The 19,469-nt window shown below is 47.9% G+C and overlaps 1 protein-coding gene across 3 annotated transcripts in view; it reads right to left on the bottom strand.

The window, feature by feature from the left end:
- Positions 1-19,469, bottom strand: part of LOXHD1 (lipoxygenase homology domains 1) — a 201,602-nt gene that overhangs the window by 76,098 nt on the left and 106,035 nt on the right. Inside the window, exons 21-26 of one of the 3 annotated variants that reach the window (XM_029227610.1) lie at positions 18,544-18,677; positions 10,118-10,284; positions 9,274-9,378; positions 4,928-5,056; positions 3,632-3,796; positions 2,952-3,133 (exon numbers count right to left, since the gene is read on the bottom strand). In XM_029227610.1, the coding sequence (XP_029083443.1) occupies positions 2,952-3,133; positions 3,632-3,796; positions 4,928-5,056; positions 9,274-9,378; positions 10,118-10,284; positions 18,544-18,677 (882 nt within the window). Of the gene's footprint in view, positions 1-2,951; positions 3,134-3,631; positions 3,797-4,927; positions 5,057-9,273; positions 9,379-10,117; positions 10,285-18,543; positions 18,678-19,469 lie in introns of those variants that run through there. The other 2 variants (XM_029227620.1, XM_029227631.1) reach the window with 2 other exon arrangements.

Here is a 19,469-nt window from a genome sequence, read left to right as displayed (position 1 = left end):
TTGGCAGTTGGGGGTTAAAGAGGGTGTGCAGACTTGAGTTTCCTGGTGGCAACTGTGCAAAGCTACCTGCCTGGCCTGCTCCATCAAGGTCTCAGTGCTACAAAGAGCCGGCTCCAGGATGGATGAGAGCTCCCGATGAGTGAATGGCATCTGAATGAGTGATTGAGTCATTCATCAAATGCAAAGCCTCTATAACTCTAGACAGATGTGACCTGGGAATGAACTAGAACAGCTCCCACCGCTGCATACCCTCCACACACACACGCCCACAGTCAGCAGCCATGGGAAGGCCCATCAGCACTGCTTGAGAAACCTCCCCCTATTCCCACCCCACCTCCATCCTTCCCAGTTGCAGCCCTACGAGCTGTGTGATCTAGACAAGGCACTTGACCTTCCAGGTCTCAACTGCCTCATCTATCAAATAGGAAGATTGCTCAGCTGAAGGCAGAGGCATGGGCAGAGCAACCCTTCGAGGTCACTCCTACAGCTAAGATCGCAGACGTGCTTCTTCTTGTCAGTGATTCTCTCCTTCCAAGTGACCAATATGGCGCCACATTGCTGGAGACGCCCTGAGTTAACAAGATGCTATAACTGTCATTGCTTCTGCTGCCCTGCAGCTCCGCTCCAACTCCCCGCTGGCCAGCTCACCCATGCATCATCAGAGAAGCGGTGTCCCCCACGAGTCCCCGGGCTTTCTGAATCATTAAACGGAGACCAGTGATTTCACAGGGCCTTATCCTTTGCCAACAGGAGAAACAGGAAGCTACGGGTGAGATCGTGGCTCACAGAACCTGCACTCAAGGACGCTGAGCTGCCAGGCAGCTGGCGAATGGGATCGTTTGCCAGCCTAACTCTTGGAATGGTGACTTGGGACACCGAGTGCTGAGGACAAGGTTGGCACATGGGAAGTGCTCAGTAATTATTAGCTATTGTTGTTATTTTCCCAGCCGATCCGTGTGTCTGAGGGCGAGGCCACGGAGAGAGGGTGGGGCTTGCTCATGAGTTAGAGGCTGAGCAGAACCAGAACCCAGGGTTATGGGCTCGCAACCCAGCGCTCCACCTCTTATCTGAAGATCAACTGGAAAAGAGAAATGGAGAGACAGGGACACAAAGCGATCTCATTTGTTTCTAAGCTCTCATACACGCAGCTCCCAGATAGATTTGAAAAGAAAAATAAGATAGCAACAAATTGCTGGCAAATTATAGCTGCCCATTAGGCGGACTTCATTAATAAAACTCCCCAGAAGCCATGCTGAGGTGTAATCACAGCTCGTGCCCCTGACGGCATCAGGCTTGCATGACGCACACGCCTTGACATCTCGGGTGGGTGAAGTGTTGCTCTGTGTGCGTAGATGAATCACCCTTGAATTTTCCTTGTTAAAAAACTCCACCAAGGCGGCGCAGTGGTTGAGAGTCCGCCTGCTGATGTGGGGGACATGGGTTCGTGCCCCGGTCCGGGAGGATCCCACATGCTGCGGAGCGTCTGGGCCCGTAAGCCATGGCCGCTGAGCCTGCGCGTTCGGAGCCTGTGCTCCGCAACGGGAGAGGCCACGGCAGTGAGAGGCCCGCGTACTGCAAAAAACAAACAAAACTCCACCAAGGTGGCAAACTTCCCAGAAGTGCTGACTGCTCCCAGAGAAGGGGAGGGGAAAGGGAGTCCCCCAGGGCAGACACAGCCCGAGGAAGAAGGAAGGGGCTCTGGACTTTGTTTCCCACCAGAAAGTAAGGGGCACATCTGAAAAGGTCCCCACTACCTGGCTCCCATCTCTCGTCCTGCAGAGTCATCCCCTTTAGGTCCTGCTCCATCTCGTCCTCTACCCAAGTCGCATCACTCTCCTCCTATCCCCTCTGGCCAAACCTCAAGCCACTTGCTGTGTTGACTTCCACCTCTGGCCATGATGTTCCCCTCGCTAGGAATGCCTTCCCTCCCTGTTCCCGCTTATGTCCACTTTCAGGTCCAGCTCAAAACCACCACTTCCAGGGAGCCCTCTCCCATCTCCGAGCACCTGTAGCAGTCTCAGCCAGCCCCGCTGTTTGCCCTCATCACCATGGACTAGTCTACTACAGCGGCTAAGAGCACATATTGTGAGCCAGTCCTCCTGGCTTTGAATCCTGCTTCCACTATGCTTTGGTTGTGTGATTTCATGTAAGCTACTAAACTCTCTGTGCCTCAGTTTCCCCATATTTAAGCAGGGGTGATTAAAGCGCAGAGTTGCTATGAGGGTTAAGTGAGTTAATATGGGTAAAGCCCTATGATGGTGCCTTCCTACCCCCAGGATCAGTTACTATGATGATCGCCAGACTCTCTCATTAGCCTCGTGTGAGATCTGGAGTTCCCCAGCTGGACTGCAAGCCCCTTGCAGGCATAGTCTGGGTCCTCTTCTTCCCTTGTCTCTCCCACCCCACCTGGCATGCGGTGGAGCGCGCAGGGAGGCACGGGACTGAGTGCAGAGAATACCAAGGTGTGGATGTGGTGACATACATCCGCAGTAGCCGTCGAACGACTCTCAGGCCAGAGTTGAGGGGGAGCCGAGGAATATACGGATGCTCTTTTGTATATGAGAGGATTGGCCATAGCTTAGCCGATGAACGGGAGACAATTGTATGACGAGAAAGTCTGGAAGCCGGCTCTCTCCACGGGTCTCTGTTGTTGGTAGCACTGGAGATGGCCCCAATGGAACTGGAATTGTGCTTTTAGCTCCCTAAGCCCCATGCACTCGTGATCACCTTTGATTCAGACACTAGTCCTGGAAGGGCAGGTTCACTGTCCTCCTGGCTACTCAGATGCACTGAGGCTCAGAGAGGTTGGATGAACTGCCTGTCTCCCTCACTCACAGCAGTGCCTCAGAGGGAAGGCACATGTCAGACTCTGGACAAAGGGCTCCTTCTTGTCTTCTGGTCCATCCCGTCCCCAGTCCTGGCTCCCCCGGCTGCCTGCCAGACCCAGGTACCTCCATTATGAAGCGGGAGGCGGACTTCCTCTCAAAGAACAGCTTCTGCTCCCTCTTGTTGGTGCATAGGTACTTCTGCTGGGTGCACACAGCATCGCAGCCATAAATGATGATGAAGATGTTTGCGTCTGTCCCAGCGGCAAAGACATCACTGGTGTAGAGGGTGATCTCGTAAGGGACAACTAAGGGTGGGGGACAGAGGGCAAAGTCAGAGGGGAGGTGAAAACAGGACACAGGCAGGTCAAGTTCTTCACGAGCACCACCACCCCAGATGGTCCCTTCACCGGGAGCTGCTACCCAGGGACCTGAACCTTCACATGGTTGCCTAGCAACCACAGGGTGAGGGGAGGTGTTTTGTCATGCCTAGTGCCCACAGAAAGCTCCCATCGCCTCAGACCAGGGTCTCCGTGCCTCTCCCATCACAGAGCTAGTACAACAGACTGGCTGAAAGCACAGGCACTCTGCCTGTTGTCACCAGCTAGTTTGGGGTACAGTGTGGAATACATCCCATATTTCCTTTCCCTGGGTCCAGGGCTCTGTCCACAGCCAGCACAGGGCCAGGGCAATTTCCAAGGTGTGCCTGGCCAAGGGTCAACACTGGATGATGGACCGGGACTGAGTTGGGGTGGTGAGCAATGGGGTGCAGGAGGAGGCCCAGCCTTGCTGTGCAAGATTCCTACATGGTGTATACAGCCTTGTCTGAAGTTCCGCGTGGAAGAGGTCCCTGACGATGGCACCATCGTCTTCACTCTTGGCCAACCAGCGGCCACAGGGGAATGTCATGCACCTTCCAAGGGATGGGGCGTCCACCTCTACCCAGTCTACAAACCAGCCTGGAGCCTTGCCTGGAGGGAAGGAGACACAGAACTCATCAAGGACCTCTACACAGATGGTTTTCTGTGAACAACTTCAGGGACTCCAAACGTCCTTCCCTACTCGACGGCTGGTGCTTATAGCTCCACCGTGAACATGCCATCCCTTTTGCTTACAGCATTACTGAACTGATTCCCCTGCACCCAGCTGAAGGTGGATCACACTCCAGCCTACTGTCAGTGAAATTAGCAAGAGCAAAGGAGCATGGGGAGGAGATGACAGGAGGCAGAGAGTCTGAGGGGAGGGAAGCAAGCACACTGTCCAAGGCGGAAGGTGCTCCAAAGAGGGAGCCCAGAGATGCCAGAGAGAGCCTGTGTTAACGAGGACTCCATAGTTCCACCCAGTGACGGGGCGAAACACTGGGCTCCCTGGCCTCAGTTTGCGATGCATGAAGGCAAGGGAAACTAGTGAAGGATCGATGCTCCTCCCTGGGAAAATGAGTGCTCAGGTTTAAAGAAAGAAATGGAAGCCAGGCAGAGACCCTGTTCCTCAGTCCCAGAGGGAAGGAGGAAGGCCTCCTTCCTCAGGCTTAGAAGATATGGTTTGAAGACCAAGAAAATGAGTCTGCTTTACTGAGAGAGAACAAACTTGGGCACAGCTTTTGTGTGGCTGCAGCAGGTTCTGGGAAGAACTGGCTCCATCAGTGGTTCTCAAAGTGAAGCCCCCGGACTAGCAGCCTCAGCATTACCAGTGATAAACATAAACTCTCGGGTCCCACCCCAGACCTACTCCAACCAAAGGCTGTGGGTGGGGCCCAGAAATCTGTGTTTTAACAAGCCCCCCAACGTGGCTCTGATACACATTCAAATTTGAGGACCACTGATCAGGGATTGTCAAATCTGGCTGCCCACTGAAATTTCTCAGAGTGCGGTTTTGGGGAAAGCTTTAAAAGTCACCAGCGTCCTGGCTCCTCCCTGATCAATTTGACCAGAATCTCTGAGTGCAGCCAGGACTCTACCAGACTGGAGGGACTGAGGAAGCTGTGTCATTATGGAAGGCAGATGACATCCAAGTCTACCTCAGATTCTTGCCTAGACACCCACGGGGACCTGACCATGGTCCTCACGTTCTTAGCCAGGAAAAGAGGGAGGGAAGGCAGAGACCTGTGTTGTCATGGCCGATCCTGACTTTCCACAGATCTCCCAGGTCCAGGGTCTCCACTGTGAAGATTTCGATGCTGTCCCTCTCAAACTTGTCACTGTTTGTCTTGGAGGATTTCAGGAGGGTCATTCCTGCCAACCAAATGACCCCAAATGACTGGCTGGGCCTGAGACCTCCCAACCTAGTCTGACCACCTTTTTTCGTCTCTCCTCATAATGACCAAATTTCTGAACTTTCATCAAATTTAGACTGTACAATTACCATCCACTTGGGGTCTTTGGCATTTTGTGTGTGTATGTATGTCCTTTTATTAAGCTTTACAATAATCTTTTGACATATATATATATATATATTTTTTTTTTTTTTTTTTTTTTTTTTTTTTGCCGTACGTGAGCCTCTCACTGTTGTGGCCTCTCCCGTTGCAGAGCACAGGCTCGGGATGCGCAGGCCCAGCGGCCATGGCTCACGGGCCCAGCTGCTCCGCGGCATGTGGGATCTTCCCGGACCGGGTCACGAACCCGTGTCCCCTGCATCGGCAGGCGGACTCTCAACCACTGCGCCACCAGGGAAGCCCTTGACATATATATTTTTATTTCCAGTTTGCATCTAAAGAAAAGGAGACACACCCAGAAATTAAGTGCCTTATCCAAGGTCATCAGAAGGAAGTGGTGGGGCCCTAAGTCAATGTGTGCTCCCCTTTCACAATCCCCACGTTTCTCCATGGCCGGGAGGAAGCCAGTGACAGAGCCACCCTCCCACGCTCCCTGGTGAAACAGGGCCTCCCCTGCAGGGATGGGGCATGTGGGAATTCTCTGGAGACTCTTATTTGGATGACAGAAGGAGCGTTGGCTTCAAATGCCCCTGACCAGCCATCTCACATACATTATATGTCCTGGGACTCTGGCTGCGTGTCAGTCTGAAATTTAAGGTGGTTTCAGGATCATCACCATCTCCTCCTGCCTCAGCTTTCAAGTCTCCTTAACCCTGTAAGTCCCACCTCATGTAGGAAGTCTGATAATCTAGACTCATTGCAGACTGGTTTCAGCACACAGAGTCAGACAGACCTTGGTTAGATGCCCGGTTTTGCCACTTAGCATCTGGGTGGCCTTGGACAAATTACTTAATTCCCTGAAACTGGTTTCCTCGAATGTCAAAAGGGGTGGTCTTCCCCATAGAGTCGTTGTGAGTATTTAATAACATGATGACTTGTGTCTTCAAGCATGTGCCTAACACATAGCAATTCCTTGGCAAATAAAAGCAGTTGTTAGGGCCCCTCAATTTCATTGACCATGGCTCAGTAACTATTACAAGGACGTTCATTTATAAGTTTTGGCCTGATTCATTCATTATATCTGCATTACCTAACCTAGTAAATAATAATAATAATAAATGCTTTATTGAGTGCCATTTTGTCTCAAATATTTTACATGTTCAATTTCATTAAATACACAACTCTATGAGGCATGTACTAATATAATCTCCATTTTACAAATGGGGGAAACTAAAGCACAGAGAGATTAAGGAACTTGCCCAAGGTCACACAGCTAATAAGTGGTAGAGCAGAAGTTTAAACCAATCAGTCAAGCTTGAGTCCATGCTCTATATCACCACAGTGCTGAATTAGAGTAAGAGCACCCCAAAGTCAGGGATTAAGCTCCTTCATTCTTCAGCAATTCTTGGCATAGAGCTCTGGACCCACAGGGTTTTGAGCAAATATGGGATGACTACATATTTGAGGGACTGGTTCCTCTCTGAACTCAGACAGGATGGCTGGACATGGTACAAGTGGATGGCTGACTCCAGCACTATATTCCACCTTCTCTGATTGCCTTGACAGAGGCTCCAGAAGGACCCCAAGACTCCCTGAGCATCTCATACGGAGAGTACCATGGAACCCACTGGCTGAATCTCACTGGAGGTTGGGAAGAGCCACTGGTTCCCAGGTTGTTATTGAGGTAGAGATAGAGTTAGGGCTACCTCTGCCTTTAGAACAGAAGGAGAAAGCTGGCAAAAGACACAGAGAAGAGATCACTCGCTGTTTGGACTGAGGAGCCCGTTTGCTACAGTTTTGAAAGTCAAACAGAGTGACACCTCAAGGAAAGGCACAGGAAATGGTAAAAACTTTCAGAAAGGCCTGGACAAAGAATCGGGCACCATTACTTGGGGAGAGGATACCGAAGGGAAGATGATTGACATGGCTTCCAAAGGTGGTAGAGGTGGTAGAGGCAGCAGTGAGGACCAAGAGAGGGCAGGGGGCTCTCTGTCCCCAGAATGCAGTAGGCCTGACTTAGTAAGATTTAGGAAGAGTTTTAAAAGAACTGGCATTCACAACTGAGGCAGACAAGTCACCTCACAGGGAGATTTTTAAGAAGAAAGGAATTGCCTTTCTCTGTTTGGGCTAGTTGCATGAAATCTTTCAAGAGTCAGAGGCATGCAAGAATACACAATGGGGAAAGGATACCCTCTCCAATAAATGGTGGAAATGGATGTCTACGTGTAAAATACTTAATTTGGACCCTTATCTCATACTGTACATAAAAATCAACTCCAAATGAATTACAGATTTAAACAGAAGGACCGAAACTGTAAAACTCCTAGAACAAAGCATAAAAGAAACACTTTATGACATTGGTCTTGGCAATGATTTCATGAATATGCCACCAAAAGCACAGCAACAAAAAATAAAATTAACAAGAGGGACTACATTAAACTAAAAAGTTTCTACACAGCAAAGGAAACAACAGAGTGAAAAGGCAACATACAGAATGGGAGGAGCTTCCCTGGTGGCACAGTGGTTGAGAGTCCGCCTGCCGATGCAGGGGACACGGGTTCGTGCCCTGGTCCAGGAAGATCCCACATGCCGCAGAGCGGCTGGGCCCGTGAGCCATGGCCGCTGAGCCTGCGCATCCAGAGCCTGTGCTCCGCAACAGGAGAGGCCACAACAGTGAGAGGCCCGCGTACCGCAAAAAAACAAAAACAAAAACAAAAGCAGAATGGGAGAACATATTTGCAAACTATATATCTATAAGGGGTTAATCACCAAAATATATAAAGTAATCTTACAACTCAGTAACAAGAACCCAATTAAAAATGGGCTAAGGACTTAAACAGACATTTCTCCAGAGAAGACATAAAAATGGCCAACAGTATAAGAAAAAAGGCTCATTGTCACTAACCATGAAGTAAATGCAAATCAAAACCATAATGAGATATCTCACACCTGTCAGGATGGTTACTGTCAAAAAAACAAAAGGGGACTTTCCTGGTGGTCCAATGGTTAAGAATCTGCCTTTCAGTGCAGGGAACGTGGGTTCCATCTCTGGTCAGGAACTAAGATCCCACATGCCATGGGGCAAGTAAGTCTGCATGCCACAACTACAAAGCCCACGTGTCACAACTAGAGAGAAGCCCTTGCACTGCAACAAAAAGCCCGGGCACCGCAATGAAAGATCCCATGTGCTGCAAGTAAGACCTGATGCAGCCAAAAATAAATAAATTTTTAAAAACCCAAACAAACCAAAAGACAACAAGTGTTGGTGAGGATGTAGAGAAATTGGAACCCCTGCACACAGTTGGTGGGAATGAAAAATGATGCAGGTGCTATGGATAATAGTATGAAAGTTCCTAAAAAAGTTAAAAAGAGAACTACCATATGAACCCACGATCCCAATTCTGGGTATATATCCAAAAGAATTGAAATCAGATTCTTGAAAAGTATTAGCGCTCATGTGTTCATTGCAGCGCTATTCACAATAGCTAAGAATGGGAAAAATCCTAAATGTCTATTGACAGATGAATGGATAAAGAAAATATGGTATGTACATACAATGGAATATTATACAGCCTTGTAAAAGGAGATTCTCCAATATGCAACCATGTGGATCGTTCTTGAGGATATTATGCTAAGTGAAATTAGCCAGACACAAAAGGATGAATACAGCATGACTCCATTTAAGTGAGGTATCAAAATCAAATTCATAAAATCAAAGACGGAAATGGTAGTTATCAGGAGCTGGGGATAGGAAGAAATGGGGGTTTAATAATCAACAGGCATAAAGTTTCAGTTTAGTAAGTTTAATAAGCTCTAGAGATCTGCTGTACACCACATACCTATAGTCAATGACCATGTATTGTACATTTAAAATTTGGTAAGAAAATAGATTGCATGTTAAGTATTCTTCATAAAATAAAATAAAATAATAAAGAGAATTTAAAAATATGGTTTCTTAAAATAAAAGAGAGAAAGAGGGAGAGTCATGTCCAGTATTTCCTTGGAAAATTGCACTGGATCTCCCAGTCTCCCTGGAGGGGAACGTGGGTGAACCTCGGCCCTGCGTTGCTCTCTTACCAGTGTCATCTTGAGTGCCAAAGAGTGTGATGAAGACATTGGCATCGGTGCCCGCGTTCTTCTTGTCCCCGGTCTTTATGGTCACTGAGAATGTGGTAGATTTATCTGCCAGGAGAAGAGTGTGGAGAAGTGAGTGGTAGATTCCACCTCCCATGAAGGGAGGAGGCAGAAAATGTACTGAGCATGTTTCTCTGCTCGTGTTGGCTGTTTTTATGAATCACTTTACTTGTAGCATGTGTTCTTCTGCAGCTGCCTTTAGTCTGGAAACTTCCTGAAGGCAGAGATGAGGTCCCCCCACCCCACGTCCAGCTCACTCAGGAAACCCTCAATCAGTAAAGTTGTAGGATGCTTGGGGAAGACTTGGGGTGACTGTGGGGTTCAGAGACTCAACAGCCAGGAGCCCTGGTGTGACTCCTTCAGGTTGGGAAGTTTTAGGGATGCATGTTTCAAGGAAGGGAACACAAGCATCATAGAACTCTTGAAAGTTCATTCTTTCCCTTGACGAAAATATCCATATTGAGAGTCTATAATGTGCCTGGAGGGGAGGACACAAGACTAAGTCAGAGTCAGCTATAACTATTCTATTCTATTCCATTCCATTCCATTCTATTCCTGACAATAACTCCATGCTAGGCCATGTACTTTATACCCAGCCATATGCTAGACATGTGAGAATACGCCCCCTTCACCTCCCCATTCTTGCCATGGAGGAATGAGAGAACAGATAGATTCCCAGGGAAGGAAGTGCCCAGAGCCCACAGGGGAAGGAAAGATGGAGACCTAGTGGGGGAGAGACAGAGGAAAGGGGTGCTGGAGGGGAGAAATCAGCTCTAGGTTAGGAAACCTTTCTGCTCCAGGGCCAGGTTGTCGAGGGGGTTGCTGTCATCTCCCCCACCCTCCTCATCCTCGCTTGGTGGCAGCACATAGGACTCATCCACTGGCAACAGCTCCCTGGACAGCTGGCCATCCTCCTCCTCCACTGCCAGCCAACGCTGGCACGGAAAGTAGTACCTGTGGGGACAGGGGGTGAGGAGAATTGCGGGGTGTCTCTTTGGAAAGGTGTCATGAAACAGTAGTCGTGGGCTGAGGAACGAGAGGCCATCATGGGGCCCAAATGCTCCCCTGTCTTCCCCTGCACCCCCAGCATTGCCCTCCCATCCTACCTAGCCTGGGAGTCACCCCATTAGTCACTTGGCTGGAGTAGACAACAAACATGGGATGTGGTTTCCATACAACCCCACTGAAAATGGCTGGCTAACAGTGCCTGGAGCACAGCAAACCCTCAATCACGGTCCTATTGGAGGAATCTAGAGGAAAAGGGGCTTCTGGGGACTGTTCCAGCCTTTTCTAAAATCAACCTGTTAGCCAGAGCCACTTTGGCAGAGAATGTTGTACACATAGGAGGGGCTTCATACCCAAGGGCTGAATTAGTGGATTTTAATGGAATGACCCAAATATGCTTCTGGAAGGTGCAAAGAGTATGGCTAAGGAGCTGACACAGCAGACAGCGGGCGCCACCCAGGGAAGGGAAGTCCAAGGTAGACTCCTCAGTGGAGAGGCTGAACCCAGAGCAAGGAAGGCGCCTGCACGGAAGGGGAAGAAGGATTGGGGCCGAGAGAGGCAGCAGGGTGCGGGAAATGAGGACTCGCCTCTAGAGCCAGACTGGGGTTGAATCCTGGCTCTGCCGCCTACGGTCATGTGAGCTTGAACAAGTTTCTTTACCTCTTTGTGCAAAGGTTGCCAGATTTAGCCAATAAAATCACAGGACTCCCAGTTAAATTGGAATTTTAGATAAGCAAGTAATAATGTTTCAATATAAGTATGTCCTATCTAGTATTGGGGACATAGTTATACTAAAACGTTATCCATTGCTTATCTGACATTCAAATCTAATCGGCCATTCTGCAGTTTATCAGGCAACCCTCTGTAGAATGAGGATGACAGTGCACATTTCATAGGTGGTTGTGAGAATTTCCTGACTCAAACATTTTTAAGTGCTTCCAAAAAATGCCCGGCTCTCAGTATGCTCTTGGTTAGGAATTTGCTAGAACTATTGTGAAGATGACGATGATTCTTCTTACGCTTCCTTTCTTCCTCTTCAGTCCATGCCTGGGATCTCTGGAGATTGTGGGCTGGACAGTTCCCACTGGGCCCCTGAGCTTCCAGAACAACTCAGAGGGTTTGGGGATGCAGCCCTTCTCTACAGCCCCATCTGCACCCCTTCCCCACCGCTGTCCAGGTGTATAAGATGCATTCAGGGTCTGGTCAAAGTCTGGAGAGGTGGGAGCAGTGTAGGCCAGGGGTCTCGTCCCTGTCTGAGCCCCACATCCTCCTACAGTCCTTACTGCTTCCCAACGTGAGCATGGTAGAGGGGCAGCGCCAGAGGACGCCACCTCGGCCCAGGGGCTCGGATGGGGCACAGAGGGGCAACTGTGTATTGAGAGATGTGGATTTAAAGGGTGGGAGGAGCTCAACCTTGGGAGATATAAACCAAATTGCTATGACATTAGTGTTTAAGTGAAAAATGTATATCGTTCCACTTCTCTGCCTTTCAAATATGTGAGTGGGAAAGTTAAACTTTTACTAATTTATGAATAATAGGCTTTAGTTCTAAATTATGGCTGATTAAGGGAGAGAGACAGAAGTAAAGAAAAGAGTGGGATTGGGGCCGAGGTGGAGTAATGAGAGTATGGGAAGCTGGAGGAGGACAGGGACAGAGGGAGAGAGATGCATAAAGAGAGAGCTGGGGGAGACTGATGCTGGGAGAGAAAAAAGTCAGTAAGAGGGGAAGGCGCAAGCCCTCCCACACCCGTGAAGAGCGCACGCGCGGGGAATCAGAGCCTGGCTTCTTGGCACCACCCCCATGGTCCCTGAGATAACTGCACCATGAAGTTAAAGGCCCTTAGCTCGCCCATGGCTGCAGCCTCCGCAGGCAGGAGAACCAGAGCTGGAGCCAGGATGGGCCTGAGCGCTGGACGTTTAGCCTCTATCCTCACAGCAACAACAAGCACTCACGGGAGGTCTAGTGGAGGACTGGGCCTACTGGCCCCTCCCCTTCCTCCCACAGGAATGAATCCTGCTCAGGCAGGTCTGCAGAGGGGAGTAGGTAGGGATTTTTCAGAAGCAAAGGGGAAGAGAGGCATGCAGGTGTTCTGGCCAGGTATGCCCACCACTCCACTTAAGCAAGGGCAATGGAAGGGAAGAGCCCGGGGTTGGGTCAGGTCAGCAGGAGGTTTAAACTGAGCGTTGGAACAAAGCTCGGGGCCACCAGAAGTATGAGTTTCACTTGAAAGTTAAACTGGAATGAGTGGATTGCAAAACTGAACGCTGTAAAATGTATTTAATGTGTTCCCATTTTGTGCATAAAGGCTGGAGCACATCAAGTATGTCAACTGGTGGTACTGGAAGAGCAGCGTAGCAACAGAGTGGGTCTGGAATTCCAGAACTCTGAGTTTGTGCCCCTGCTCTTCCCCTTACACTCTGTGTGGCTGCTGGGCCCCGAGTTTCATCACCAAGAAGGCCTCTGTGGGGTGTGAGCAGAGGAGGGACGTGGCCTAAGGGCTGGATGGCTGTAGACACTAGGAGGGCCTGGGTGAAGCAGAGGCACCAGCCAGGAGGCTCTGACCAGGGGGTGCTGAAGATGGGGAGAGGGGGTCTGGCTGAGCTTTTCTGACACAGTGGCGATGGATTGGGGGTGGGGCATGAGCGGCAAAGGGGAGTCAGGGTGGAGTCACTTTGCATGGAGACATGTGACTGGGTCCAGGGGCAGCTGAGGGATGAGGTCAGTGTTCATTTACCCTTTTGGCTGCAAAGGCCTTATTCCTGAGCTAATAAAGGTCATGGGAGGCCACAGGCACTGTCAGGGAAGACGGTGTCTCTTCGAGAGAGAGAGCAGATTTGCTGCTCTAATTTTTCTTTCTCTGAACGGCCATTTTTTTTTAAATTTGAATTCTATTTTATTTATTTATTTTTTATATAGCAGGTTCTTATTAGTTATCTATTTTATACATATTAGTGTATATATGTCAGTCCCAATCTCCCAGTTCATCGCACCACCACCACCCCACCCCACCCCCACGCCGCTTTCCCCCCTTGGTGTCCAGATGTTTGTTCTCCACATCTGGGTCTCTATTTCTGCCTTGCAAACTGGTTCATCTGTACCATTTTTCTAGATTCCACATATGTGTTAATATATGATATTTGTTTTTCTCTTTCTGACTTACTTCACTCTCTATGACAATCTCTAGGTCCATCCACATCTCTACAAATGACCTAATTTCGTTCCATTTTATGGCTGAGTAACATTCCATTGTATATATGTACCACATTTTCTTTATCCATTTGTCTGTCGATGGGCATTTAGGTTGCTTCCATGACCTGGCTATTGTAAATAGAGCTGCAATGAACATTGTTGTGCATGTGTCTTTTTGAATTTTGGTTTTCTCTGGGTATACGCCCAGTAGTGGGATTGCTGGGACATACGGTAATTCTAATTTTAGTTTTTTAAGGAACCTCCATACTGTTCTCCATAGTGGCTGTATCAATTTACATTCCCACCAACAGTGCAAGAGGGTTCCCTTTTCTCCACACCCTCTCCAGCATTTGTTGTTTGGAGATTTTCTGATGATGCCCATTCTAACTGGTGTGAGGTGATACCTCATTGTAGTTTTGATTTGCATTTCTCTAATAATTAGTGATGTTGAGCATCTTTTCATGTGCCTCTTGGCCATCTGTATGTCTTCTTTGGAGAAATGTCTATTTAGGTCTTCTGCCCATTTTTTGATTGGGTTGTTTAGTTTTTTTTTAATATTGAGCTGCATGAGCTGTTTATATATTTTGGAGATTAATCCTTTGTTTGTTGATTCATTTGCAAATATTTTCTGCCATTCTGAGGGTTGTCTTTTTGTCTTGTTTATAGTTTCCTTTGCTATGCAAAAGCTTTTAAGTTTCATTAGGTCCCATTTGTTTATTTTGTTTTTATTTCCATTACTCTAGGAGAGGGGTCAAAAAAGATCTTCCTGTGATTTATGTCAAGGAGTGTTCTTCCTATGTTTTCCTCTAAGAGTTTTACAGTGTCCGTTCTTACATTTAGGTATTTAATCCATTTTACGTTTATTTTTGTGTATGGTGTTAGGGCATTTTCTAATTTCATTCTTTTACATGTAGCTGTCCAGTTTTCCCAGCACCACTTTTTTTTTAAAATTTATATTTATTTATTTTTGGCTGTGTTGGGTCTTCATTGCTGCACGCGGCTTTTCTCTAGTTGTGGGGAGTGGGGGCTACTCATCGTTGCAGTGCACGGGCTTCTCATGGCAGTGGCTTCTCTTGCTGCAGAGCATGGGCTCTAGGCGCATGGGCTTCAGTTAGTTGTGGCACATGGGCTCAGTAGTTGTGGCTCACGGGCTCTACAGAGCAGGCTCAGTAGTTGAGGTGCACGGGCTTAGTTGCCCTGTGGCACATGGGATCTTCCCGGACCAGGGCTCGAACCCATGTCCCCTGCATTGGCAGGAGGATTCTTAGCCACTGTGCCACCAGGGAAGTCCCCAGCACCACTTACTGAAGAGACTTTTTCTCCATTGTATATCCTTGCCTTCTTTGTCATAGATTAGTTGACCATAGGTGTGTGGGTTTATCTCTGGGCTTTCTATCCTGTTCCATTGATCTATACTTCTGTTTTTGTTCCAGTACCATATTGTCTTGATTACTGTAGCTTTGTAGTATAGTCTGAAGTCAGGGAATCTGATTCCTCCAGCTCTGTTTTTTACCCTCAAGATTGCTTTGGCTATTCCGGGTCTTCCATGTCTCCATACAAATTTTAGGATTTTTTGTTCCAGTTCTGTTCTGTCTTGATGATCTGTCCATTGATGTAAATGAGGTGTTAAAGTCTCCCACTATTTTTGTGTTACTGTCGATTTCCTCTTTTATAGCTGTTAGCATTTGCCTTATGTATTGAGGTGCTCCTATGTTGGGTGCATATATATTTATAATTGTTATATCTTCTTCTTGGATTGATCTCTTGATCATTACATAGTGTCCTTCCTTGTCTTTTGTAACATTCTTTATTTTAAAGTCTATTTTATCTGATATGAGTATTGCTACTCCAGCTTTCTCTTGATTTCCATTTGCATGGAGTATCTTTTCCCATCCCCTAACTTTCAGTCCGTATGTGTCCCTAGGTCTGAAATGGGTCTCTTTTAGACAGCATATATGTGGGTCTTGTTTTTGTATCCATTCAGCGAGCCTGTGTCTTTTGGTTGGAGCATTTAATCCATTCACATTTAAGGTAATTATCGATATGTATGTTCCTATTACCATTTTCTTAATTGTTTTGGGTTTGTTTTTGTAAGTCCTTTTCTTCTCTTGTGTTTCCCACTTAGAGAAGTTCTTTTAGCATTTGCTGTAGAGCTGGTTTGGTGGTGCTGAATTCTCTTAACTTTTGCTTGTCTGTAAAGCTTTTGATTTCTCTGTCGAACCTGAATGAGATCCTTGCTGTGTAGAGTAGGTTTGGTTGTAGGTTCTTCCCTTTCATCGCTTTAAATATGTCATGCCACTCCCTTCTGGCTTGTAGAGTTTCTGCTGAGAAATCAGCTGTTAACCTTATGGGAGTTCCCTTGTATGTTATTTGTCGTTTTTCCCTTGTTGCTTTTAATAATTTTTCTTTGTCTTTAATTTTTGTCAGTTTGATTACTATGTGTCTCAGTGTGTTTCTCCTTGGGTTTATCCTGCCTGGGACTCTCTGCACTTCCTGGACTTGGGTGGCTATTTCCTTTCCCATGGTAGAGAAGTTTTCGAGTATAATCTCTTCAAATATTTTCTCAGGTCCTTTCTCTCTCTCTTCTCATTCTGGGACCACTGTATGTGAATGTTGTTGCGTTTAATGTTGTCCCAGAGGTCTCTTAGGCTGTCTTCATTTCTTTTCATTCTTTTTTCTTTATTCTGTTCCGTGGCAGTGATTTCCACCATTCTGTCTTCCAGGTCACTTATCCGTTCTTCTGCCTCAGGTATTCTGCTATTGATTCCTTCCAGTGTATTTTTCATTTCAGTTATTGTATTGCTCATCTCCGTTTGTTTGTTCCTTAATTCTTCTAGGTTTTTATTAAACATTTCTTGCATCTTCTCGCTCTTTGCCTTCATTCTTTTTCCAAGGTCCTGGATCATCTTCACTATCATTATTCTGAATTCTTTTTCTGGAAGGTTGCCTATCTCCACTTTATTTAGCTGTTTTTCTGGTGTTTTATCTTGTTCCTTCATCTGATACATAGTCCTCTGCCTTTTCATTTTGTCTGTCTTTCTGTGAATGTGGTTTTTGTTCCACAGGCTGCAGGACTGTAGTTCTTCTTGCTTCTGCTGTCTGCCCTCTGGTGGGTGAGGCTATCTAAGAGGCTTGTGCAAGCTTCCTGATGGGAGGGACTGGTGGTGGGTAGATCTGGGTGTTGCTCTGGTGGGCAGAGTTCAGTAAAACTTTAATAGGCTTGTCTGCTGGTGGGTGGGGCTGAGTTCCCTCCCTGTTGGTCGTTTGGCCTGAGGTGACCCAGCACTGGATCCTACAGCCTCTTTGGTGGGGCTAATGGTGGACTACGGGAAGGCTCACGCCAAGGAGTACTTCCCAGAACTTCTGCTGCCAGTGTCCTTATCCTCGTGGTGAGCCACAGCTGCCCCCCTCCTCTGCAGGAGAACCTCCAATACAAGCAGGTAGGTCTGGTTCAGTCTCCTATGGGGTCACTGCTCCTTCCCCCGGGTCCTGGTGCACACACTACTTTGTGTGTGCCCTCCATGAGTGGAGTCTCTGTTTCCCCCAGTCCTGTTGAAGTCCTGCAATCAAATCCTGCTAGGCTTCAAAGTCTGATTCTCTAGGAATTCCTCCTCCCATTGCCAGATGCTAAGGTTGGGAAGCCTGATGTGGGGCTCAGAACCTTCACTCCAGTTGGTGGACTTCTGTGGTATAATTGTTCTCCAGTCCATAAGTCACCCACCCAGAGGTTATGGGATTTGATTTTATTGTGATTGCACCACTCCTACCATCTCATTGAGGCTTTGCCTTTGGCTTTGGATGTGGGGTATCTTTTTTGGTGAGTTCCAGTGTCTTCCTGTCGATGATTGTTCAGCAGTTAGTTGTGATTCTTACAAGGGGGAGTGAGCGCACGTCCTTCTACTCCACCATCTTGAACCAGTCTCCCATGATTTTACATCTATCTCCCAGGGCAGGCTTTGCTCAGAGTTGCTCTCTCCACTTGCAAGTGGTTGGAGCTGGCTCAGCACAGAGCCCTCATTGCTGCTCAATACCAAGGAAACAAAGAAAAGAAACTGTACAGCACCAATGGGAAAGGATGGCGAGGGAAGAGGAGGAGATAAGGGGAGTGAGCTCCTGAGGCTAGTTGTGAATCTGAAGCAGGGGCCAGCAAACTATGGCCTGTGGGCCAAATCTGGCCCACCTGCTTATGTATATCCCACAAACTAAGCAGAGATCTCACATCTTTAAATGGTTGAAAAAAATCTAAAAACAATAATATTTTGTGAAATGTGAAAATTACTTGGAATTCAAGTTTCAGTGTCTATAAATGAAGTTTTAGTGAAACACATCCACTTCAATTCACTTAGCATCATCTATGGCTGCTTTTCTGCAGCAAAGGCAAAGTCGAGCAGTTGTTACAGAGACCAAATGGCCCTGAAAACCTAAAATATTTGCTCTCTGGCCTTTACAGAATAAGTTTGCTTATTTCTAGTCTAGAACATTAAAACAATGTCCTGGAAGTCACTTTGTACATGGAGAGACTTATGGGTTCTAAGTCTGGCCATGGAGATTGGGCCATGGCAAGGACAGAAAACCTGACTTTCTGAAATGATGGAGTCAAGAACTGGATTGGATGTCCTACCAGACTGTCACCTGACAGGACAAGCAGCTGAGGGGCTGCTCAGGGAGAGGGAAGGGAGGGAGGCAATGCCCACCCAGCCAGCTCCATGGGCCAAACCCACGTCCTAGACACCCCATCCCCACCCTCACCCACCACAGCCACACTACCCCCACCCTCACCCGCCACAGCCACCCCACCCCCATCTGCACCCACCACAGCCACCCCACCCCCACCCTCACCCGCCACAGCCACCCTACCCCCACCCTCACCCGCCACAGCCACCCTACCCCCACCCTCACCCACCACAGCCACCCTACCCCAACCCTCACCCATCACAGCCACCCCACTCCCACGCTTTTTTCCATGACTACTTCGTGGCAGGCATGGCCTTCCCTCCCTCCCCTCCAGTCCCACTCACGTGATCTCGTTGTTCATGTCAATGATGTCTATTCTGTCCAGGAACCAGCCTGGTCTGTTGCCCGAGTTGTCATGGCGAATCCGAATCTTGGTCAGGGGGCCAAGGTCAATGGCGTAGATGGTGAAGGTGTCTGTCTGGGAAGGGTCAGAGTAGCACACTGGGGGGCAGCCCTCCCCACCTCGCCATCAGCTTCACCTTCCCAGGACCTGGGGCAGCCTGAGACCGGCTGTAAGACCCAAAGCATCAGGGGGAAGGGGGAATGGAAAATGCAGTCAGTTGTCTGGTGTTCGGTCTACTCTATTGGTTTTTGTTTTTGTTTATTGAGTTATCATTAATATACAATATTATATTAGTTTCAGGTGTACAACATAGTGTTTCGCTGTTTTTATACATTATGGAATGATCACCACATAAAGACCAGTTACCATCATTGTTACAACATTATTGACTATATTCCTTATGCGTACATTCCATTCCTGTGTCTTACTTATTTTATAGCTGGAAGTTTGCAACTCTTAATTCCCTTCACCTATTGCACTATTGTCTTTACACCTGCACCTGCCAGGGAGGTCTCACTTTCACTGTGTCCCGCAAGGTGGAGGGAGGAGTAGGAGGGTGACGAAGGTGACCATAAGAGAGGAGTAGAGGAGAAAACAGGTTGGCTGGGCGCTCCCAGTTGTGTTATGGGGAGTGTGTGTGTGTGTGTGTACGGCCTGCTGCTTGGGTGTGTGCTGAGACCACGTGCTGCGTGTGCACATATGTGCATAAACTCCTTCAACCATAAATTTTAATTAAGTGCCTACTATAAGCCAAAGTGCAAATCTAAAGTGACTGACAGAATCCGGAGTGTAAGACTTGGACTGCTCACCATTCAGGTGAGAAGAGAGACTGTGTACGATACAAGTACTGCTCACCATTCAGGTGAA

Source organism: Monodon monoceros, unplaced genomic scaffold (genome assembly GCF_005190385.1).
Source record: "Monodon monoceros isolate NGI ecotype Baffin Bay Population unplaced genomic scaffold, NGI_Narwhal_1 Super_Scaffold_1, whole genome shotgun sequence".
Classification (NCBI taxonomy): domain Eukaryota; kingdom Metazoa; phylum Chordata; class Mammalia; order Artiodactyla; family Monodontidae; genus Monodon; species Monodon monoceros.
This window is presented reverse-complemented; position numbering and strand designations above follow the sequence as displayed.